Source organism: Polyodon spathula, chromosome 27 (assembly GCF_017654505.1).
Source record: "Polyodon spathula isolate WHYD16114869_AA chromosome 27, ASM1765450v1, whole genome shotgun sequence".
Taxonomy (NCBI): Eukaryota; Metazoa; Chordata; class Actinopteri; order Acipenseriformes; family Polyodontidae; genus Polyodon; species Polyodon spathula.
In genome coordinates, this window is record NC_054560.1 from 8,493,071 (window position 1) to 8,517,425 (window position 24,355).

The following is a 24,355-nucleotide window of genomic DNA, read 5'->3' on the forward strand; positions in this document are numbered from 1 at the left end:
GCGAGGGCAGGCCAATCACATCACACATGGACGTTGGACAAACCACACAAAACACGCGCTTGGGAGACTAACCAGTCACATCACAAAAAAGAGACACGAACCAAAACACACTCTTAACACGCCTGCAGAAGAAACAAACCGATCGCTATCTACACCAACCCCATCTCAAGCCTTCATGGATCAAACCAATCATGTTACAGGGTGGGTATGGCTAAAAGAAAACCAACCAATCGCAACCCACTCCTGCTGGCAAGAAACCAATCCGCCCCCCTTTTCACAAAGGCCAGGAGCAGGCCCTGATTGGCTACCAAAAAAGAACAGTTTATATTCTCCCCCCCCCCCCCTCCCACCCCGCATGCATTTTAGAAACGGCACACAAACCTTTCCAGGTACCGGTCCTTGCTCCTTTATCAACTTAAGAAAAAAAAAAATGAAATGATGATATGACTTATATGATCTAGGACAAGAACTCTGAAATGAACGCCATTTCTGAGATGTTAGCCTTCCCTATCAAACTCTACTAGATTTAGAGAGGGTTAAGGGTTCAGAAACTTAATGCATTCTAATCCAAACTCTAATTCTGAGAAGTGTGTGGGTGGCAAAGTGGGAAGGCGGTGGGCAGGTGGGTTACCTAAACCATCCGAGCTCCCTGCTGTCCCGTGCTCACCATTTTAATGTCCGAGTTCTCAGCAAGAAGGCTGTAGTTGGTCATAGGCTGGAAAAGAAGAAAAAAACAGCTGTGTGTCAGCACCTTGTCAAAAACACACACACACAAAAAAAAAAACACATCATTAACAGAGGGGAGCGACATTAAACATGTGAATAAGCTAGGTGAGCATGCAAAACCACCATCACATTTGCTGGGTTCCTAATGTGTAGTAGCTCTGGACAAGGGTCAACTGCTTTCACAGTACACGGAACGACTTTTATAATAAACTCACTGTCTTAAAGGACTGCGATTAAGGATGCAGACCAGCTGTGGGAATTAAAGGACGGAGCACGTGTACGTTTGGCTTAGCAGTGCTTGCGAGGGCTTTGAGGATTAAGGACCTCATGAACACACCAGTAGAGGAGACTAAATAAGGAGCAGGTGTACAGGGGGGTGAGGACTGTGAATATGGACCAGCGGTGTGAATACAGACCGGCAGGGGCTCTTCCTCTTCCTCCAGCGTCCCGTTCTGCACAGACTTGGCCTTGCCCTCATCCTGGTGCTTCTTCTTCTTCTTCTTCTTTGATTTCTCCTCCTTCTCCTTCCTGTGCTGCTGCTTCTTGTGTTTTGAAGATTTCTGGAGTTTAAAACAGACAGAGATCAACGTGTATGATTATAAAAACAAAAAAACTAAAAGTTAAAAATCCCAACACATGGGTTCAAAGCCGGAGCGATGCAGTTCAGTTTTACAACAACGATTCCTTGACGTCTCTCGATTTTTTTTTTTTTTTTTTTTTAAATATCTGAAGCACAGATAGACTTGGGTTTCAATCTTTACTATACCCAGATACTCAACGACTGTGATGCAATGACACCCTTGCAAGGCTCTTAGCAAACCAGAACATGCCAGCTGCTCAATCTTTTACAGTAGCAGATCCTTATATTGATGCGTTTACAAACCCTATCAAGATACAAGGAACACAGACAGATTGTACAGCTACTCTTAATACGACTCACTTCTGGCTGATACAATTATTCACATTTGAAGTATATTTTATAGGGTGCTGCAGAAAATAAAGACTCCCACTGCATAACAGTTTGATCCATTCCTGATTTTACTATGAGGCTAACCAAGCTTGTAGTAAAACCTGGAACGGGTGAAACTGCTATGCAACAGGAGTCTTATTTCCAAACCCGGGTCACACAATACAATATTCTGTATGTATCAGAGGGAAATGATTTTTGGATGATCGAGGGACTCACGCTCTCCTCCCTCTCCTCCTCGTCTTTGGGCTCCTCCGGCTCGGACGAGGGGGCAGGATCCACTAGCTCGGGCTGCGGGAACAGAAACCAGAATCCCACGTGAGCAACAGACACCATGAACCCAGCAATTAAACATGAAACGAATGAGCAGCGAAGTCCCTGCGCCACCTGAAGGGACTGCAACAAATCAAACAGGAAAGCCTGCAGTGTTAATCCAAGCCCACTAGGGGGCGATGACACACCCAATCTCACACATGCTGCAGAAAGACGGTGCTGCAGGCAGACTAGACCTGGCTGAACAAGTGTGTTGACAACATGCAACACACATACATACATACATACATACATACATACCACACTCCTTCTACTACAACTGCAAAAACTGAATCAGAGCCATCGGTATTGTACGCACGTATGTAGAGAAGGAGGAGGTCGAATAGAAGGACAGACGCCTTCACACAACCCAGATTCTGAAACTGTCGATAATTTGCGCTACAGAATGTACAACTGCAGAAGTGGTTCTCTAGATATACTTAAAAGCGTGACCAAGTGGGTTTCATAAGGGCTTCAGGTCAATCCGTGACAGACATAAGCACCTTTACGTGTTTAAGCCTCTAGTGCACACAATTCTGTACTTTTTAAATTATCTGCATGACTGTGACTCTAATCAGTAAGTCATACACATGTGCAGGTGTGCAACTCACACTAGCCCCGCACCCAGTTGCGGGTTTCTGAGCTAGCCTCAACTGTTATTGAAATGATGAGGAGCCAGGAGTTTGAGCAATCAGCCCACAGACACAGAGCTGTCATGAGAAGTGAGATCTGCTCACAGCTTTTGCAGGGGAGGCCTGATTGCATCTCAGCTACCCAGTCATTTCAATAATACACAGAAACAGGTTGTGAAACCCAGGGCTGGGTGCATGACTAGCGTGTCTCTAACGCTGCAAAAGAGAGAAGCCTTAACAGTATCCAAACACGGCACAATATGAGAGAACATGTCATAATTCCTATATAACTAACTGACGGGATAACGCCACTAAACCACCATACCGACAGTGTGAGTTCCAATGAGAGAACAGGGAATTGCATGGAGAAGAGTGATTGCATGCATATGGCACAGATTATGGCACAGAAACACGATTCCAACCTGGGACTGAGAGGGCACTGGAGCACTGGAAAGCCAGAAATCCAAATCAAAGTCCTGAAAAACGAGAGAAGGAGGGGAGGTGAGGCAGGAAGGCATTTCGGGCCATAAAGAGGCTGGGAGCAGCGAGGCTGTGAGATCTGCACTAGGATCAAGACAGGAGGACTGTACAGTACCGGGACTGGACAACACCAGGCCTCTACACAAAGCACACAACAAAAACAGGTTATCATTCGCATGGGTTTACTCACTTCCAGTGGCACCGTGTCCACCCCTCTCCCCTGCCTGTGCTATTCCCCACCCCGAGCTAGGTGTCTGTTTCCTGGTTTTACCTCCGTGGGCGGGGCTGTGGGCAGGGCTGTGATCTTGCTTTCCGCTGCTGCAGGGGCGGGCTTTTCAACTTGTCCCTCCTCTTCCTCCCCAGGAGTGGACTTCCTGTGCTTCTTTTTCTTCTTCTCCTCTTTGCTTTTCTGCAAACGGGAGAAGAAAATGCCAGACCCTCTGACTAAAGAAAGAAATACGCACACCTCACACGCACACACACGCACACATATCCTCACTGCACATGGTAGGCAGCAGCAATAGCAGGCTGGGACAAGCACGTTATATCCCTACTCTACTACCAGCAAACCAGTCCTATATGAAATGACCTTCTACTACAGTGCTATTGTCGTTTTCCACTGGGTCATAATAATAATAATAATAATAATAATAATAATATGAAAAATAGAAGTAAAGAAGTCAAGTACAAAAAAGTTTGCTTGTGCCTTCAGCAGACTAAAGTACAAGAAGCATTTGTTACAGTGATGAGGGAACTCCTCAAAATCAGTCTGTGTGTTCGTTTCGAACGAGTTTTCCCTACAGTGGAACGCCGCATACCCGACCGTCACTTGAGAGAGGAGGGCTGTGTGCGGGTGTCAGTCAGCTGCGTGCAGCAGTGACGTTTCAATACACCAGTCGAGAAAGCCTTTTTTCTGCAATGTGTTTATATGATGGAGCGCATGCTTGCAGATATTGGCAGCGTTTTGTTGTAGCTTTTAAATGCATTTGAATTTAACAAAAGCAGGCTTCATAAACGCAGTGCTTACTGGCCGTTTGTTTAAAACAGCCGAAGCAATATTCAAACCGAGCTGCTTATCGGCTGTTGGCAATATTAAGAAAGAGAGCAAAGTACCGTGACAGAGATATTAAGAAAGCAGAACCAGGGAGGCAGGGACCTCTAGAGTTAAGAAAGAAGCCATCAGCTGCAGGTTACTGTACATTTACCTTTTGTTTTGTATTTATTTTTTTAAAGCTTTGCATGGAGATGGCTTACAGCAAACAGTATAGCAACACTGTATTTGTAGCCAAATTAATCTTGTTTACGTTTGCGCGTTGTTTTTTTTTTTACTAACCTATTTATGGATGTGTAAATGCTTTTTCTATAGATGTTCATAAATCCGACTTTCACAGATCTGCCTATACCCCAGTCCACTGGGGGTCGGATAAGCAACGTTGTACTGTATTGATATTTATCCTGATCCAGCACAAGCAGTACTCAGCCCCACACGCTGCATCATCTCCCCTCGTACCTTCCTCTCCTTGTCCTTCCTCTCCTTGTCCTTCTTGATTTTCTTGCTGCTCTTCTTCTCGTCCTGCTCCTCCACTCCCGCCACGGGGTCGGGAGATTTCAGCCCCTCCGTGGGCCTGTGAGTCTGTACCGGGAGCTTGTCACTGTCCACCATTGGCCTGCAGGGCCAAACCAAAACATGAGCACTGGGGCGTGGGACGGATCAAACACACCACGCTGCGGCTCTGGCCACGCCACTGTACAGCACCTTCTTACAACAGAAGAACTTACGATCTAACCAGTGCTCATCCGGTTCCTAGTGTCTGACTGATCCCAAAAAACTGGGTGTTCAAGGAAAAGTTTCAGCATCACTAACCACGAAACAGGGTTTAGAATTTACTGACAGGATGGAACTTGTGCTCCAAACTGTCCAATTCCTCGAGTCACTCTCAAACGGATTTTAAGAAACCCTTTGTAGCACTTACCGCCGGGCTCCGCCTCCTGACCCCAAACTGAACGACAGAAGCGTGCATGGAAGAGAGAGACAGAGAGAGAGAGGGAGGGAGATGGTAAGGAATGTAGAGACACAGGGACATGGTGAATGGGTGAGAAGAGGGAGAACAAACACATCAGCTGCAACTTCAACACAAACACGCTGCCAGATCTCCCCCTGGGGTGGGGAGGAGAAACTCGTCCGACTGTCTTTATCAAGCCAGAACCACACGTTGGTTTGCTTAACACGCTTTTGATTGTAAAACACAATACAAAAGTTAATTTGCTGGTAGTATGAAGATAAGAGTATTCTGTTACCGCGGTGCAAGCCACTTCTTTTGATTGTAATAAAAATATGGCAATAGGGGTAGGGGTTAAAACGACGGGGAGGGCAGGATACAGGAAACCAGTGTGCTTCAGCGTGTGTTTCAGGATTCAGCTGAAGCCCTGTAGACAGTGATGCAGACAGGCAGGCAGACAGACAGACAGCGGCAAGCCATAAGCAAACAGTCATGTTCTTCAGTTACAAATCCAGTTCATATGCAAAACACTGATACAGCGTGTTCCATCAAAGCGCTGTGTCAGTTACAAACATACTGCTTCAGTTAGTGACAAACTGCAAAGGTACTTTAGCTTGTAGTGTAAATACTATTTTCAAGCACACCAGATGGCACTAGCTAAACTTGCTTTCATTGTAGTTGGGTTCCTTAAGGTTACGGAGCAGGTATAAATTAAGGCTTCCACTGCACAGCACCACAGACCTCTAGTACGTCATTTTCAATGAAGGCTCACAGGAAACCCTGGACTGGCTGAGACTGCGATGCACTGGGAGTGTTAATTAGGTTTAGTATTGCCTGGGCTTAGTCGTGCTGCAAGAGCTGGATTTGTTGCTGCAGTGGCGTGGCGCAACAAGTAGGGCTCGGCACCTACTTGTCCAGATCGATATCCAGGGCCCTGTAGGGGTCGTTGGGGTCTTTATCGTCCTCGTCGCTCGGCAGCGCGTTCTGAAACACAGGGGCACACAAACACACAGCGTTAAAACCACCAGTATATTCCTACTCCTTCCTTGAGATCAGAAAATGCTGAACTCTTTCTTAGTTGTTCCAAAACAAACATCTTTAACGTTATCCAGGCCTGGATTGAGAGGGTTCTGCCCCTCACCCCTCACCTCAGGCATCTCCTCCGTCATGATGTCCACACTCTGTGCCGGCGCGATGTCCTCCTCGCTCTCTGTGTGCGCAGAGTCCAGGCGCCGCCCCTTCCCTCGCTTCTTCTCTTTCTCTTTCTTCTTCTTCTTGTCTTTCTTCTTGTCCTGCTTCTGCTTCTGCCGTCTATCCTCCTCCAGCTTCACGTACTGCTCTGACATGGGCATTCCTGCCAGCACACAGGGGACAGAGGGGGCGTTAGAGGGACACCTAGGGGGCTGGAGGAGGTACTGCACAGTTAGAGACTTGGCTACAATGCTACCAGCACAGGGGGCCCATTTGATGACATGAACCTTACTGATCAGATGCAGTTGGTTACTATGGTCTGCTAATGCAACACTCGTTACCTTGACTTTGGCTCAATTTCACTTGTCTATAGATTCACTCAGCTGGGTGCCCTTAGTCAGGATGCCAAATTTCATAGGGGGTGCGAGCTAAGAAAGCTGGGGAACCCCCAACTGAGGAGACCTCTGGAGGGCTGGAGGCTGCACTGCAGGGTTACAGAGACCTCTGGAGGAGTGGAGGCTGCACTGCAGGGTTAAGAGACCTCTGGAGGAGTGGAGGCTGCACTGCAGGGTTACAGAGACCTCTGGAGAAGTGGATGCTGCACTGCAGGGTTACAGAGACCTCTGGAGGAGTGGAGGCTGCACTGCAGGGTTACAGAGACCTCTGGAGGAGTGGAGGCTGCACTGCAGGGTTACAGAGACCTCTGGAGGACTGCAGGTTACACTCACCTGGCACTTTCAAGGGCACCGTGAGGTCGATCTGCACAACAGGGATGTGATCGACATTGGCAGTCTCCTGATAGCATTGAAGAGAGAAAGAATGATTGCATTGTCATAAAGAAGTAAGGGAAACTGTAGATGCTCTCTAAAAGCGAATAGGTCGTGAGAATCTTTAAACTGGCTTTAAACAGTGACATTCATTTCAAGTAGCAGGCACTGAGCACTGCGCTGGTATTTAATGATCCTAGGAACTGGGATCAGCCTGGTTCTGTAAAACAAAGAACATGCTTCTGGAGGACTCTGTCCAGCTTCTATGGACTTTGGGGATCCACACCCCAACTAGCACCGAAATACAAACTACCACACGAATCAAACATTGCTGCTGAGCACAATGCCTGCTGACCCCTGCGCTGTGATGAATTGCTTTGATAAATGGCTTGCAAAGCCCAGCCTCACTCTGCACACTTCACCTTCTGCGGGGACGGGGAGCTCTTGATGTAGAACGGGTTGCTGGCCTGCTCCTGCTTCCGGACTTCACGCCGCTGGAATGAGAGGAGAGGACAGCAGAGCGGGTCAGAGACGGGGAGTGGGGAATGCACCGTGGAGATCAGGGAATGCATACACGTGTGTTGGCATGCGAGTGCAAAGGGGTGTAGCAGTGGTTGTGGTCCACATTGGGCTACCCTGGCCAGCTTCTATGTGTGTGTGTGTGTGTGTGTGTGTGTGTGTGTGTGTACATACATGCGCTGGGTATCTGTGGGAGTGTCTGCATTACCCTGGCCACCTTCTATGTATATGTGTGCTGTAGGGGGTGGGGCATGTCCGAGGGGGCGTTACCTTGGCCAGCTCCTTCTCGTCTATCTCAGGCACTCTGGGTCGGCTGTGCTGCGGCTCCTCCACTTGAAAGACGGCTCTGGGTTTCTCGTCCTCGGATTCGATCTCACGGAGGGGCTTGTTGATCCATGAGTCCAGATCCAGCCTGCAGGTGGGGGGTAGATGGGTCAGAACCAGGACAATAAGAACCAGCAGCATCAGCAGCGTGGAGAAGCAGCAGCTCACTGTTTACACAGAATATGCAAGAATAAAAGATGTAACAACATGGCTCAGCTGCGCCCTGTCACTGCTAAACCGCAGTAAGACTCAAGTGTGACTTATTCATACTGGGATGAGAAGTGCTGTTAATTCAAAGCAAATTTACCAGGATCTTCAAACTCATGGGCACCTGGTCATTTCAATAATACACTTAAACCAGGAGAGTTCTGAAACCCAGGACAGGGTGCAGCAGCGGGGCTAGTGTGAGTTTCTAACCCTGCTCAAACACCTGGTTTCTGATCATTTCAAGAACAGACTTTACTGAGGGGAGTTCTGAAGCCCAGGACTTGGGTGAGCAGGGATGGCGTGAGTTTGAAGCTGTGGAATGGGATCAAGGGGAGTGAAGGGGTAAAGAAGTCCTTGCGTACCCGTCTGGGATGGGCACCTTCTTCTGCGCTTTGGGGGCCACGGGGTTGAGCTCCCCAGCGAAGAGCGCGCTCACCTCCTCGGACACGCTCACCTCCTTCGCCTGCAGCTTCTGGATATACTTGATGAGCTGCAGGATGCAGGACGCCTGTAGGGACACACAGTCACAGTGAGAGCCGTGCTTCAGATTTTTCGAAATAAATATATTTGTATAGGCTCCATCAGAAATCCCAATATACAGAAAAAAAAACAACTTTTCTCTTCAAGAAGATTCTCTGGAAAAAAGGACGGAAGAAATCCTGCCACCCCCCCCCCCCCCCCCCCCCCCCCCCCCCCCCCCCCCCAAAAAAAAAAAAAAGTGCCGTCTTCACGTACGGGTCCAGTAGTGCGAGAGTTCCGGAGAGACAGAGATGACTGGGAGAGGGGACGGTGGACTCCCCACCTCCAGGTCTGAGCTCTGTACGAACTGCGGCAGTTTCTCAATGAGCAGCTCTGTGGTCTCTTGCGCGGCCTGCCTATCTCCTGCCCCCTCCTGGCGAGCCAGCACAGTGGCGAACAGCTTGACGGCGTTCTGCACGTACACGGCCTGGATGTGCCCCGGCAGGGTGGTCACCTTGGGGCGCAGCATGGCCTCCAGAGTCTGCATGGGCTCCTCCAGGTGTCTGGAGAGGGGAGGAGGAGGTTTAGAGACTCCTGGCACTCCCACTGCAGTGCATCTCAATGTTTCTAGTTTGAAAAGTGAATTTAGCTTGACCAGCCTTCCTTAACTGTGGCTAATCAAGCTTATAGTAAAACATGGAATGGGGGAAACTGCTATGCAATAGGAGTCTTATTCCCATCCCAGAGCTTGTTATAGAAATATCTGAATTTAGACATACATGAATAGCACTAAAAGTAAAAAAGTTATTTTTAGTTAATATTAGTATCCTAATAATGTTTAAAACAAACAAACAAAAAAGATATATAAGAAAACATTCAATGCAGGGGGCAAGTCAGTGACAGAGCCTGTGTGTCCATGTGTGCACTTGAATGACTGAGTGTGTGCATGAGAGAGTGTGTCTACGTGTCTGATTGAGTGTCCGTGTGTCCGTACATACTCTGAGAACTCCCCGCAGATCCAGGCTGCCGCGTACAGCACCTCACAGATCCCGTTGCGCTGAGTGTTCCCGGTCAGCAGGTGTGCGTTGTCCAGCAGCATGGCCATCTGGGACACGGCGAAGGAGCGGATAGCCTTCACTCGGATCGCAACGTCCAGCATCTGAGAGGCAATGAGGTGTCCGTGCCGAGTCCCTTCCAACCGAGTGAGCTCCACCAGGATACTGATATACCTGAGAGAGAGAGAGAGAAGATGGTAATTATTCGGGGCGAGAACAGTGACACGGCACTCACAGCTGCTGAATAAAAGCTTAATGAACCCGCACTGAAAGCAGGCACACGAGAGCTGCATCTTTCTAAAAGCAGCAGTGGGAGGGAGGGAGCCTACCACTCGAAGTTGGTGATGTACTGGTAGTTGGACTGGCTGCAGATGTCGATGATCTTGGTGAGGAGCTCGTCTCGGTAGGTCGTTCCCTCCGCCTTGTCCACGTGGATCATCAGCTTCTTCACTATCTCCATCAGGTTCTTCTTGGACACCTGGGAGAGAGAGAAAGAGAGAGAGAACGAACAAGGGCAGGGGAGGGGGAGAGAGAGAGAGAGAGAGAGAGAACACTCGTTCAGTCACTAACTCCAGAACATAAGAACACAAGAAATAGGCTTTTGGCCCATCAATGTAGTAGTTTTAAATTTGCGTTTGCCGTAGAGCAGGTCAATGTTAGTTTGGGGGTCCTGTCTGCAGTGTCAGTTAGTTTGGGGGTCCTGTCTGTACAGTCAGTGTTAGTTTGGGGGTCCTGTCTGTACAGTCAGTGTTAGTTTGGGGGTCCTGTCTGTACTCACCATGCCGTAGAGCAGGTCGAGGGCTCGGAGCCGGATGGACTCGTCCTTGTCATCGAGACACTGCAGAATGAGGTCCTTGTGGGACTGCACAGACTTGGGGTGAGTCTTCAGGATCTTCGACATGGCCAGGAGCCCGAGGTACTTCACTGCAACACACGGGCAACATTCATTCAACTGGATTCCCAAAGACAAGAACTGCAAACTGCCACTGGTGCAAAAAAAAAAAAAAAAAAAAAAAAAAAAAAAAAAAAACCAAACAAAACTAACTAAGAAGCAGCTTCAGACTCCTCCCAAGCCCCAGCCTGTTTATTTCTGGTTTGCTAACTAAGAATTGTGCCAGTGACAGTTTGGAGTAAACAGCTATGAGAATCTAGCCTGTTTAGTTTTCAAGCTCCATTCAAGTAGTGAGTGTGAAATAAAAACACAATGTGTTGCAATGCGGGTTGAGTTAATGTAACGGATTTCAGCTCATGAAAGACTAAAGCACGTCAAAAAAAACCCATTTGAAATGTTGCAAATTGAATACTTACGGTTCTGATCTGAGTCTTCAATCAGGATTCTCAATTTCTGGACACACAGCTGAGGATGGACAGACGGACAGAGTCAGACTGGGGGGGGGGGGGGGAATCCAGGTGAAACAAGTAAAGAAACAGCCTCTTGGATTTGTAATGTTTGCTGCTTTTCTTAATGTAGAGAACAGAGATCCACACACACCCAAGCAGCTGTTTCTTCCCTTGTTTCACCTTCAATGGTAAATCAGCCCGATCAACCCTCACCTGTGGAGAGTTTGTTCTGAATAATGTTAGGATCGGTTCGTGCAGCACTGCGATGGTCAATAGTATTATGTTCAGTTTCACCCCTAGTTACACTGTATAGCGCTGAAGACACACAGGAAGACACACCAGGACCTACCTGGATGCTGGCGCTGTGATTGGGCATTCCGGAAGACAGGGATATTAAAACTGGGAAGTAAGAAAAATAATAATTCATGAGCTATACAGAAATAAGTACCCCTCTCCAGCCTGCCACCCCCACCAAGAAACAGTGCTTCGGGGTCAAGGGGTGGAAAGAAGACTCCTGTTGCAGAGCCGCTTCAACCATTCCAGGTTTTACTACGAGGCTGATTAGCCACAGTGTCTAAGTAACAAGCTCAGGCTTGTCAGAGTAAAACCAGGAATGGATCAAACTGCTATGCAATGGGGGTCTCATTTCCATTCCTGCGTAAATGTTATTCATTAAATAATCATAAAAAAAAACAACAACACACACACACACGTACCATAAGGTGTGTGTCTTTATGTTAGAGAATTAAGGAAATACATATTAGGCGAGATTCGGGTGACAGGTCTTAGAACATCTTAAAACACGCAATACTAGACGAAAAGCTGCATCATCATGCAAAGCAGCAACATGCATTTCAAAACTAGGAGGTAGGAGGTGGCAGTGATATTTGACACTGTGAAGTAATGCCATGAGTGAATGAGGGCCTGGGAGAGCGGACGGCTTTGTTTTCTCACATTAATCCAGGGAGACAGACACCCCAGTGAACGTTCCTCTGCCAGCCTCCCTGGCCGTGCAGACACCAGACTGCGTTTCATTAGGGCTCCCAAAAGGACAGAGGTTGAATTAGTTGGGAATGCGATCACAGTACTGTCTGCTGGGGCCAGGAGAAGTTCAGCTGTTTCTTCACTAGTGCTTCCTCTAAATGCACAATGGACCTGGGTTGTTTTTTTTTTTCTTTTAATCCGAATTTAAAACATGCCCATGTTTCTTATTGTATGCCGTGCACATCAAGTGTCATTTCTGTGGGAGAGCGATGCATTGCTTGTGCAATATGAATCACTGAATTAGGGCTGGAACAAAAAGCAAGTACCGTGTTATTATTGGTTTGTTTAGTCTTTATTATTTATTGTACCGACCAGTTATTATCTATAAACTTATTTTTGATTTTGTGCGTCTGTCTTTCTTTAGACAAACTGATTTGTCCATAAAGAATTGCTCTCTCCCTCACTCCCTATGAGAAAGAGGCATACAGACTGAACTGCTCCCTCCCTCACTCCCCTATTGGAAAGGGACCTCCCTCTAGTCCAGGGATGGCTGGATAATGCTTGCTTTGTGTACAGAGGTTAAATTATTTTTTTCTTGCTAATCGACCCAGTCACTTTCAAGAGCAGCAACAAAAACAGATACAAGAGAAACCAGAGTCCCTGCTGACCTGCAATGACCGTATTCACACACTCATACAGGAGGGACATGGCAGAGGTGCTGCAAAGGAAACAGATTGCAAACATTATGAACATCTTCAACATGGTTAACATTACTACTCAACACATTTCTACAACAGGCTGCGTACAATCCAGCCCCACACAGATTAGAAAACAAATAACCCCAATCAACACCCAACCCAAAACTGCACAGACACCCTGGAAGGGTAGGGGTGGGGGTGCTGATGTAAGCACACAGCAGAATACTGATACACAGCACAGTGACTGGATCAGAGAGGCAAGACATGGGTACAACTTTGGCTAGATTTATTTTTAACCCAGTAGTTAGAAATATTCCGATATGACGACTAAATTCAATTAATTTAAATACATATCTTTTAATACAAGGCTGATCTCCTCTCCGACTGCACTGCAATGCACACAGGAGGCTCTCTCTCTTACCTGTGTATGAGGTTTGTTAGCGGCTCAATTAGTTTCTTTCCCAGCCTGGGTTCAAGTGGAGTGAGGGCTCCAAACTGTCGGGGAGGAGGGGGTGGAGAGAAAATGATCCATTACTGGAACTATAAAACCCTCAGTAGGGCTATACGTTTCAACTAGGGAGTCTTTTTCGACTTTAAGGAGACACTGTAAGACATTGTCACTCCCAGTCGCCCCAGTGTTTTTCGGGGGTACGCACCAGCTTGATGATCTTGATGAGGACCCAGTTGTTGGTGGAGGAGGTCATCAGTTTGAAGAAGAGTGGGGCGAGGGACAGGTAGTTTTTGGGGTTGCGTCTGGCGAGCTCACAGATAACATTCACAGCAGCTGACTGTACCCCTGAACAGCAGAGAGACAGAGAGGAGAGAGAGACAGTGATAGAGAGACAAGAGGTATTGTATTAAAACAGGGTCAACTGCTGGCTACCACCTGTTACCATTCTGCTGTTAGTTCCAATGATTTCATCACTTTCTCAACAAGGGCCTCCATTGCCAAGCTATAATGGTACGGTTTGTCCTATAGGATATACTGTGACTCATGAGACATGTACGTGTTGATATGGTAGGATTTGTCTTATCTGATACAGCACAGGGCAGTGTTTTGTAATCATGCATTACGCATTTCTCTATTTGAAGTATTATGGATTTTCTTGTATTTATTGCATCTTGTAAAGCGTTTTGTGATGGTATTCCACTATGAAAGGCGCTATATAAAATAAAGACTGATTGATTGACTTCAAGAGTTGCTGAATAGACAGGAGTCAAAGTGTTGTCTCATAGGACTTGGGGGTACATAGTAAGACATGTCTCATGAGACAGCGTCAGTATCAGGGTAATGACCAGGGGTTCACAATAGACATTGTTACTATGAGGGGTACTAACCTGGGTCGGGGTCCTCCAGTTTCTCTTTGAGCCGGGGGAAAGCGGGGCGCAGAGACTCGGGGTACTTCAGGAACACCTTGTACATGATCAGCACTGCCTTCTTGCGGATGTAGGGCTTTGTGTGTGACATCTGCAGGGAGGAAACACAGAATCTATCAGGGGAGGAGCACACTGTAACCAAACCTGCTGATACAGACAGCAGCAGACACTGGACTTTGAGCACAGCAGATCTTCAATTAATGCATGAAACTGGCCACTTTATTAGGTCTGACTGTGCCAGAATTGCACTGGAACGGTTTGAGGAGAACATCTAGGATGAGCATGTTTAGGACAAACTCTCCAAAGCATTCATCGGAGCAATCTTCTTCCTACCCTTCAGCTCCAACTGTAGGAAATACTAATGACTGCGTGGATCCCTTGAGACTCCTCCCCTCACCCTGTGGAGTCTATGCCACGCTGTGTCAAGGCTGTGGTGAAAACTGTAGACATGTCCTGCATCAGTGGACTGAGCTCCATCAGTGGACATGTTTGTGTCTGAGCTCCATCAGTGGACATGTTTGTGTCTGAGCTCCATCAGTGGACATGTTTGTGTCTGAGCTCCATCAGTGGACATGTTAGTTTCTGAGCCCAGCTTTCATGGCATCAAAGATGTTAGTTTGAGCCGGCAACAGTGTAGATGTTTCTTAGCTGTGCAAAGAAATTACTTCGTACAGCACAGCTATACAGCTAGTTTACGTCATTTCCTTGACCAAATTTGGTCTTATTTCCCTATCATGATGCAAGACAAAGCACATTCAAAGTTACATTTGCATTTCTTCTTGACTTTACCAACGTCAGCAGAAACGCAGATAACAAGAAGTTACATTTAAGAACATTACTCTGAGTTTTGCTCAATTCTTGCAGGCTGTATAGCACTATACCCACACATCACAAGGACGAACAACAAGACTGGTGATTGCAAACTGCTGATGTGCACCAGCTATGCACAGCTTGGTTTTAAGAGTTCATTAACCCTGCATTGATTCAGAGCTTACATTAAAACACAGGAAAAGCACACAATGTTTACAGACAGTTTCAATGATTTCTCACTTCCTTCATCATTTAAATGGGAAGCATAAGTAAGGGTTTGTATAATGAAAAGGAACAAAGGCTGATGAAACAGTAAGAGCTTGTGCAATTTAACTGCAGTAATGTGCACACTGCCCCACACAAGGTGCGTGGTTATCAGAAAAAGCCTACATGTTCCAATAGTGTGTTTCAATTGGTTTGGTTATGGTTTGTACAGAGGATCAAAAAAGTTTATTAAGCAGAAACAATTCATGAGAAAACAAAAGTGTTATCTGCCCCGAGGTCACAGCTGCACTTGGAGTGAATAGCCAGTCACTCCCACGGGGGTGTATTTCGTGCCACATGCCAAGCTAAAAAGCTACAAGGTCAGGGAAATACACAGGCAAAAATCATTACATTATATATATATGGTGTCCCGAAAGACCTTTTTTTATGAAGATCTAATTGGATCAGGGTTTCTTGCTTGCTGACTTGCTCATTGGCCATGCTAAGCTCTTACTACTAACACTCACCAGCGTCATTATGTCATTGGCCAGGTCCCTGGCGAGGTCTGGGGTCACGAAGCAGGACAGCCCAGTCAGTGCCACACCCGTGTCGTATTGATTGGGGCTGCTGAGGTCCTGTGGGCAGAAAAACAGGGTGCTTAGGGTACGAAGGCAGGAGCCAAACACAGCACAGAACCAAGCCGGTAAGCACTCGAAAAAGTCTAGCATACCGAGCTAAGCTTGCAACAACAGACCCAAAGAGCTCACCTTGCGAATCTGATTGGTTGTCAGCATGATGACATCAGTCCCCTCGTGGAAGCACTGAGAGGCAGCCAGGTAACCTATCCGCTGGAGAGACAGATGGACAGGGAAAAGCAGTCAAACACCTACTCCGACCAACTGTGTTTAAAGGAATTTGAAGACGACTTTGAAACAGAAATCCATTGTAAATAAAGTAAATAATTATATTTAAATAATAATAACAATAACAATAATAATAATTACAAAATGCAGAAACTTTTTTTTTTTTTTTTTTTGGACTAAAGTTGCTTAGTTTGTATATATCAAGTTCCACATGTTTCATTATGGCTGTAAACAAAGCTGAAACGCTGGCTAGGTGATGATGCCCTTCCTTCGCAGCCAGTTTGAAAACACCCTGTTTGGTTGCTGTGGGCAGCGGTAGCCAGAAGCGCCAGGCAGTGGAAGCGGGGCATCATTCCTAATGGTGTCCCTTTCCAGAAATCACCAGCCCCAGTGCCAGACCCTCAAAGACCCTCAAAGTCAGGAGCCCTGCCGTACCTTGAAGGTGAACTTGGAGGAGCTCATCACTTCGATGATGTTGAAAGCTGCCCAGCTGACATCGTACCCCAGCATCTGCAACTGGAGAACAAACAGAACACAGGGTCACCTTTAACGTGTGGGGGAGAGCTGGTGAACTGGCCTCAGCATCACTGCTGCCACTTACATCAGCGCTCCTGTTCAGACCTTACATTAATAAAGTCATGTGTTGAACTTTGAACAACAGCCTGGTTTGGCATTGACTGAGTGGACAGCGTGAAAACCAGCATTCTTCACAGTGCCCCTGTCACCAGGGATGGAAATAAGACTCCTACTACACAGGAGATTCACCCATTCCAGGTTTTAATACATCTTGATTAGCCACAGTGTGTATGCAACAGGCTCAGGTGTGTCTTATTGAAACTCATAGTAAAACCAAAAGTGGATCAAACTGCTGTGCAAAAGGAGTCTTATTACCATCCCTGATAACTCTTTAGTGCAAAATGCCTGGGGAGTGGGAGGGGGTGTCTTATGTTAATTCAGCCCTTATTTAAACTAAATCTTTGTCCAGGATGTCAGGGGTAGACGATCCCCTTCACATAGTTTCACAATAATGAATCACAACAATGATATTATGCTTTACTAGTCACTACAAGCTTGTAAAACTCGTCTCAAAAGGGGAGTTTAAAAAAAAAAAAATGTGATAAACAGTGTGGCTTTTTTGGTTCCAGGTCCGTTTCTGATGCTATCAGGAAGCAGCTTATGGAAGGCAGTCTGAAACACGCCTGCTGCTTTCAGTTCCACACACTGCGCTGATGAAAGAAGCCGATGAAAGCACACTCACGTAGGTCAGCTTGCACACAGCATTGGCCTTCACCGCGATGTTGTCCTGCTTCAGCTCGTGCTTGATCTCATCGATGCATGCTGAGATGAACTTGGCCTGCGGGAAACACAACAGGAGAAACATCACTGTCCAGTCAGAGGTGAGGGGCACACAACGTCAATGCTTACTCAAAGCAGTGGTGCGACAGCTGAGTGATGTCATCACTGAAGTTAGTTGCAAAAAAGAAACTGGATCAAAGTGAAACCCAGTCTACCTCTCAAGACAGCTACAGCGCCACCTCTACCGCACTATTCTTGCAGTTTTGCAATGCTTTCCCCGCGGTTATATTATGCATTTCCCATAGTTCACCCTGGTTTGTCATGTTACTTAATATGCTTTAACTTTACCACACCTCGCTATTCTTTACAATGCTTATCTATCCTTTACCGTGCTTTCACTGTGCTTTATTTATTACACTCTGCTATGCTTTAACTATGGTTAGCTTTTATAAGAGGAGTAGCATTCTCAAAACTAGAATTCTTCCAGTACATTCAACTTTCTGTCAATGCTAACAAAGTGGCAATATTGGCTGTAGACACAGAGACTTGCAAGCACACAGGCAATAGTGGAGAGAGGTTCTGCAGGGACTGGAACACACACAGACACGCACACGCATCCACACAGTTCAACTGGATTTGTGAGGTCATGTACGGACTGCCGCAAACTGTAAAGAGTACGTGCTCACAAAATCACACTCACACGCTTAAAAAGATGAGCCTGCTCATATGCCTTCAGTCACGGGACACTGTAGTTAGGAGGGGAGGGGGCGCTGGGAGCTGGGAATTACATTTCTCAATCATTTCTCACAGTAACAACTGATGGGGGATGGATTCCTTTTCTTTGATTCTAGGATGCACAAAAAGATCAGCCTGGAGTAGACAATAAGAATGTACAAGAATAACAGAAGATCGTTGCTCTAGACGAGGCCATGCATGTCGATTAGCCTGCACCATTCTGCTAATATTGAGAGATTTTCATTTCCTTTTCATTCAGCCTGGCTTGTGAGGGGAATGGAGGCTGAACAGAGAGTGAAATGTACAGGAGCTCTTGCACATCGCTGTAAAGATTATAATACAGGATTTGATTCACTGTTTAAGAAAGTGTTTGTCTCTGTCTCTCCCTCCCCTCCCCTCCCTTCCTCCCACGATAAGCACACTAAGTGCAATCCAAAACATAAAAGGAAATGCAACGATTCAAAAAGCTTGATTTGTCAGCCATCAATATTTCAGGGATGTGCTGCTGTACCTAGAAACCAGTGTCACCCAATCTATCCTGGGAGATCTGCTTACACTGCCCATCAGCACTGTGCTTGAGGACCGGCTGGCTTCAGCTGCGCTGTGGATTCGAAGCATGAAAAGCAGGCAGGCAAGCCAGCTAGCGGGTGCCTGGAATGCCTTTTACTGGACTGAGCAGAACAGTGTAGCTGGCTTCCTCCAAGACCTTCCAATAGAAGGTGTCATTACATTCCATTGTGGAGCACTGTGCTTGCCGGCGCGCCTCAGAGTAAGAAATGCATCGTGTTAACTTTGCGATGGTGTCCCGTATTGCTGGACAGCATGGGACACAGCAATGCGATTCTTGTGGACCCTTGAAGGTTGCCTTGTTGACAACATAACTAGTGGAATAGCTTTGATTCACTACCATACGCCTTGATTTTCACTTCTTATTCTTATACTGAAAATAGGGAACTAAAATAATTACAAACAGGCACGTTCTTAAGAACTTCCCTACAAGTTTCATTAGAACTAGTTTTCAAGTTATAAATAACATTTATAGCATGAAATATGCATGCATTGGCCCCTCTGCACTCTACTAAAAAAAAAAAAATAAAGGATGCAGACTGGTTGGACGTGCTTGTGTGCCTCAGGTGTTAACAAGTGTGTGTGTTAATTTGCACCTTGATATTTCAAGAATGTGGTTAATCAAATATCTGCAATGTGGGGAAACTGGTGTGCAACACAGAGCATGCTGAATCAGCTCTAACTGCAATGATAAACAAGCCATTCCAGGTTTGAACAGCACACCCCCTGCAATTAGCTTACTCCTGAGCTGGTCACCTCTGTCGATCTGTCGATCCCATCACCCATCGCACTGGTTGGTAGTAAAATAAAGAGACTGTGGCACCCACTCCCACACTACAGTGCCTCTGAAGCCTGGCTTCTGAGAAGCAAGCTGCATCAATCTAATGCACTTTGGCTAACAACCCATGAAACACCCCCAGGGAACTGTAGCAGTCAACTCACGAAGATCAAGACTAATGCGCCCAGATATCACTGCGCACGGCCTGCTTACTTTCCACATCGCAGCCGCGGTGCCCAACAAAAACTACAAATGCTGTGTCTCAGGTAACAACCCACTGGCACGAGATCGGACTTCACCCTTTCAAAAGCAGCCACTGCACCCCTGGTCCCAGACAGACTGAGCAGATGTTTCAGTTGCTGCACGGGGTCAATACAAAGGGGAAGCAGCTCTTTCAATCTGCGGTGCAAATCCACACTGGCTAACACGTCAGGTGGGAGTAGCTATACAATATCATGATGCCATGCATATCACGATATGCAGTAGCAATACCATACGTATCATGATACATGTGGCTGTCCTGACTAGCTACTTGCATGTTGCATAACAATACCAAATAATCAATTAATGGCCATTTTATTAAATGCTAACAACTAATTGAGACAGACTGACTATAACCATACCACCTATAATATTTTTTATTCAAGAACCATCTGGTGATCTACAATAAGCTCTGTTGTACAGACGTCTACTACAATACATCACAAAAATAAAGGGTCAGGACTCAGACGCAGACAAATCATTACCCAAGCATAATGATTAGACACATGCAATAAGTACAGATCTGGATGCAGAATGGCAGCAATACCTCCCCAACTCAATCCAACCACTAATTAACCATGACTAGTAAAAGCAGGGCCACTGACTGACATGCTTCTTCCTGTGTGTGTGTGTGTGTGTGTTAAGAACAGGCTACCTGTAGACAGCTGACCCATACAAAGTTCCCCCAGTAGCACAGCTGGCAGCCTGTTTCAGTTCGATTTTAATTTTCTGTCTGCATGCAGAGTTTGTGGGTTAATTTTTCTGTAGTTGGCTTGTTATTCATTTATTTTTATCTGAGAACTGTGCCACTCCAGTGACATATTTTAGCAACAGGCAGGCTACATAGAATCAATCAATCTTGGAAACGCCAGGTAGTGTGGAGAAGCGCCTCTCTCCCTGACAACTTGCACCCTGCCTTGTTGAAATTAACGACAGGTGAGCAAAATGAGTAACCTTCGTGGACTTAACATAAAACTGTCTGCAAGGCAGCCCAGTGAGCTATTTTTACACTCATGATGTGGAGTAACCGAATCCAATACCTGCAATCATAAAGATGGAGAATATAATGAAAAACAATGCTCGCTCCACATAATAATACAGTAGTAAGCCTTTTCACTTTGTCTTTCTGCATTCAAAGCGTTTACGTATTGTATTACTATCACAAAAGTGATTCAGATTTTTAAAACATAATTATCTTCCCGGAATATAAATTCCAACGCACGCAAAAGTTGGCCGACCCCTTTCCTTGGTCGTTTCAAAGAACCATTCCCACATTGGCCAAATTTTCATTCAAAAAACAGCATGGAATTTAATGATAATATCAATACGACAATATCGCCCAACAAGCAGCTGACTGTCACAATCACATACCGACGTCACTCCGTCTTTTTCGTGAGATCTCGAGTTCGCGTTAATCGGAGAATGGGTGCATTCTGCTCAGTATCAATACAATCAATACAGCCTTGCAACATGTAATGATATTGCATGCCACGAAGACCCACGAAACTGTATGGGCCTTGAACAGAAAAGCGAATGTTTAAAAACAAACAAACAAAAAAAACAAAAAAACACAAAGCGTTGTTTACTGGTACCTGTGCAAACGCATCAGAGACTGGACATTAATTTAAATATGTCAGCCATGTACAGGTTTATATAAACAGACATATTATTATATGTTTATTAATATGAATTTAATTGCTCAGTTCAATTTTGACACTTACTGACCGGCGAAGGAAGCAATTTAAAGACCCAGCATTACCCTCGCAGATGGGGGCAATCGTGTGCACTGTGCTGTGCATTAATAATACGCTACGATTTTACATTTAATGACAGCTTGACGCTATTATTTTTCCCCAAGCAGCTTCCCATGTTCAGTTCGATTTGCTTACCTCATCCTCCTTGTGATTCCTAATGCCACGTACGAGATCCTGAAGGTTTTTGTCAAACATGCGGTCGATGCTGCCTTTTACCATTTTCAGAGCCATGATTGCGTTTTGTTGCGGGTGCGACTGGGGTGTCTGTTGGGCGACCCGCCTTATTTTCTCATGCTAAGGGGACGGGTATTTTTCAGGTTGAAAGCCAGGTCCTGCCAAGCTCTGTTTGCGGCGAATATCGCTACTGATCCGGGAGGAAATGGATGACAAAATGGCGTCGGGTCAGCTGACAATAAGACAGGGGAGGCCTAGAAAAACTACACCCGGTAAATCGAGCAAGCGGGAGGGAGGGATCAGGGGGAGAGAAGTTGAAGTTTCATGTATTTATTAATTTAAATAACTGTGTCATGAGCTGAAATAAAAGATCCCAGAAATTTTCCGTACGCACAAAAAGGTTATTTCTCTCAAATTTTGTGCACAAATTTGTTTACATCCCTGTTAGTGAGCATTTCTCCTTTGCCAAGATAATCCATCCACCTGACAGGTGTGGCATATCAAGAAGCTGATTAAACAGCATGATCATTACACAGGTGCACCTTGTGCTGGGGACAATAAAAGGCCACTCTAAAATGTGCAGTTTTGTCACACAACACAATGCCACAGATGTCTCAAGTTTTGAGGGAGCGTGCAATTGGCATGCTGACTGCAGGAATGTCCACCAGAGCTGTTGCCAGAGAATTGAATGTTAATTTCTCTACCATAAGCCGCCTCCAACGTCATTTTAGAGAATTTGGCAGTACGTCCAACCGGCCTCACAACCGCAGACCACGTGTAACCACGCCAGCTCAGGACCTCCACATCCAGCTTCTTCACCTGCGGGATCGTCTGAGACCAGCCACCTGGACAGCTGATGAAACTGTGGGTTTACACAACTGAAGAATTTCTGCACAAACTGTCAGAAACCGTCTCAGGGAAGATCATCTGCGTGCTCGTCGTCCTCACCAGGGTCTTGACCTGACTGCAGTTCGGCATCGTAACCGACTTCAGTGGGCAAATGCTCATCTTTGATGGCCACTGGCACGCTGGAGAAGTGTGCTCTTCACGGATGAATCCCGGTTTCGACTGTACCGGGCAGATGGCAGACAGCGTGTGTGGCGTCGTGTGGGCGAGCGGTTTGCTGATGTCAACGTTGTGAACAGAGTGCCCCGTGGTGGCGGTGGGGTTATGGTATGGGCAGGCATAAGCTACGGACAACGAACACAGTTGCATTTTATCGATGGCAGTTTGAATGCACAGAGATACCGTGACGAGATCCTGAGGCCCATTGTCGTGCCATTCATCCACCGCCATCACCTCATGTTTCAGCATGATAATGCACGGCCCCGTGTCGCAAGGATCTGTACACAATTCCTGGAAGCTGAAAATGTCCCAGTTCTTCCATGGCCTGCATACTCACCAGACATGTCACCCATTGAGCATGTTTGGGATGCTCTGGATCGACGTGTACGACAGCGTGTTCCAGTTCCCGTCAATATCCATCAACTTCGCACAGCCATTGAAGAGGAGTGGGACAACATTCCACAGGCCACAATCAACAGCCTGATCAACTATATTCGAAGGAGATGTGTCGCGCTGCATGAGGCAAATGGAGGTCAAACTAGATACTGACTGGTTTTCTGATCCACGCCCCTACCTTTTTTTTAAGGTATCTGTCACCAACCAATGCATACCTGTATTCCCAGTCATGTGTAAACCATAGTTTAGGGCCTAATGAATTTATTTCAAATGACTGATTTCCTTATATGAATTGTAACTCAGTAAAATATTTGAAATTGTTGCATGTTGTGTTTATACTTTTGTTCAGTGTATATATGTGTGTGTTTTTATTTTGTGTATTTATTTATTTGCAGTGCATTTCTAGAAAACATGACAGGTCTGTAAATTCATATAGATTGTGTTTGTTTAAGCTTGGATGGCGTTTATATTGCATATTAATTAGAATAATAATGGGGGGGGAAAATAAACTGAAAAGAAAAGTCGTAGAGATACAATGTGTCTGATCACCCATGACGCCTGTACAGACAGGCTGACGGGTAGGCGGAGCTGCCAGTGAGAGCTGATTCATTCACAGTCTGCGTCTAGAATGTCTACAGAAAACGTGACAGGAGTTTTCTATTACATTAATATCTACACAGAATGCGGACAGGTGCCCTTATGAAAGCGCACTATAGTAAACGCATAGCAAACTGTCATATGGACGGAGATTTACCGTGATAAACTTTTTTTATTTGACTTCAAATAGGATGAGAAATGGCTGCCAAAATGATTCTTCTGACACTCAAGGTGCATGCCAGGGAAACTAATTGAATGTTTAATGAATGCATTTGTATTGCAAAGAGAATGATCCACTACAGTTTCACTGCAAACAAATATATATATTTGCTAAATATATATAATCAGCTAAAAACATGAGTGTATGCACGTTTTGGTTTAATTTAATCTATTGTTTATTTATCACCCGCACCTGGGATTTACTGCAAATTAGTGACAGGAGCAGGGTTTAAAAAGTGTACAGCCAGTCTGTTCGAGACAGTAGAGTGAAGAGCCGGTTGTGTGTGCAATTGTAAGAATGAATGAATGAATGAATGAATGAATAAATAATAAAAAAGGGGTAGTGTGAAACCTTTCGTGTGTCAAATTGTGTTTTGTTTTCTGACGGGAAAATAGCTTAGTTTCTTCACAGACATTGCTTGTTATGAAGGGTGCGCTTCAGACGAGGTGCGTTCACAGTGTAGTTTGTGCAGAACATGACTGTCGTCAGACTGAGAAACTAAGTGATCACCCACCTACAATAAGATTTACACACCAGTTTTTTATTTATTTATTTATTTATTTATTATTGTTTATCGTCATACAAACAAATATCAC

General features: G+C 45.8%; 1 protein-coding gene across 1 annotated transcript; it reads right to left on the reverse strand.

The window, feature by feature from the left end:
• Positions 1 to 369: 369 nt before the first annotated feature.
• On the reverse strand, positions 370 to 21,711 carry LOC121301432 (AP-3 complex subunit delta-1-like). Its single transcript, XM_041230822.1, has 27 exons — positions 21,443 to 21,711; positions 17,175 to 17,270; positions 16,352 to 16,432; positions 15,821 to 15,901; positions 15,581 to 15,688; positions 14,001 to 14,130; positions 13,319 to 13,458; positions 13,084 to 13,157; positions 12,633 to 12,682; positions 11,330 to 11,379; positions 10,948 to 10,996; positions 10,418 to 10,563; positions 9,969 to 10,117; positions 9,583 to 9,813; positions 8,928 to 9,147; positions 8,488 to 8,633; positions 7,865 to 8,006; positions 7,498 to 7,569; positions 7,037 to 7,103; positions 6,266 to 6,471; positions 6,028 to 6,101; positions 4,628 to 4,784; positions 3,389 to 3,526; positions 3,060 to 3,113; positions 1,913 to 1,984; positions 1,143 to 1,286; positions 370 to 715 (listed from the first exon to the last, which is right to left on the reverse strand). The coding sequence occupies exons 1-27, from the start codon at positions 21,536 to 21,538 to the stop codon at positions 632 to 634; spliced, it is 3,057 nt and encodes a 1,018-aa protein (XP_041086756.1). The 5' UTR covers positions 21,539 to 21,711; the 3' UTR covers positions 370 to 631.
• Between the last annotated feature and the right edge of the window lie 2,644 nt (positions 21,712 to 24,355).

What these genes read in the sequence shown, in the direction of transcription:
- LOC121301432 (XM_041230822.1), bottom strand. Translation starts at nt 21,538, where the DNA reads ATGGCTCTGAAAATGGTAAAAGGCAGCATCGACCGCATGTTTGACAAA. An exon ending in CCTCCAAGTTCACCTTCAAG is followed by an intron (nt 15,902 to 16,351) that starts GTACGGCAGGGC and finishes CTGTCTCTCCAG; the next exon opens with CGGATAGGTTACCTGGCTGC. An exon ending in ATCTGCGGGGAGTTCTCAGA is followed by an intron (nt 9,148 to 9,582) that starts GTATGTACGGAC and finishes TCCCCTCTCCAG; the next exon opens with ACACCTGGAGGAGCCCATGC.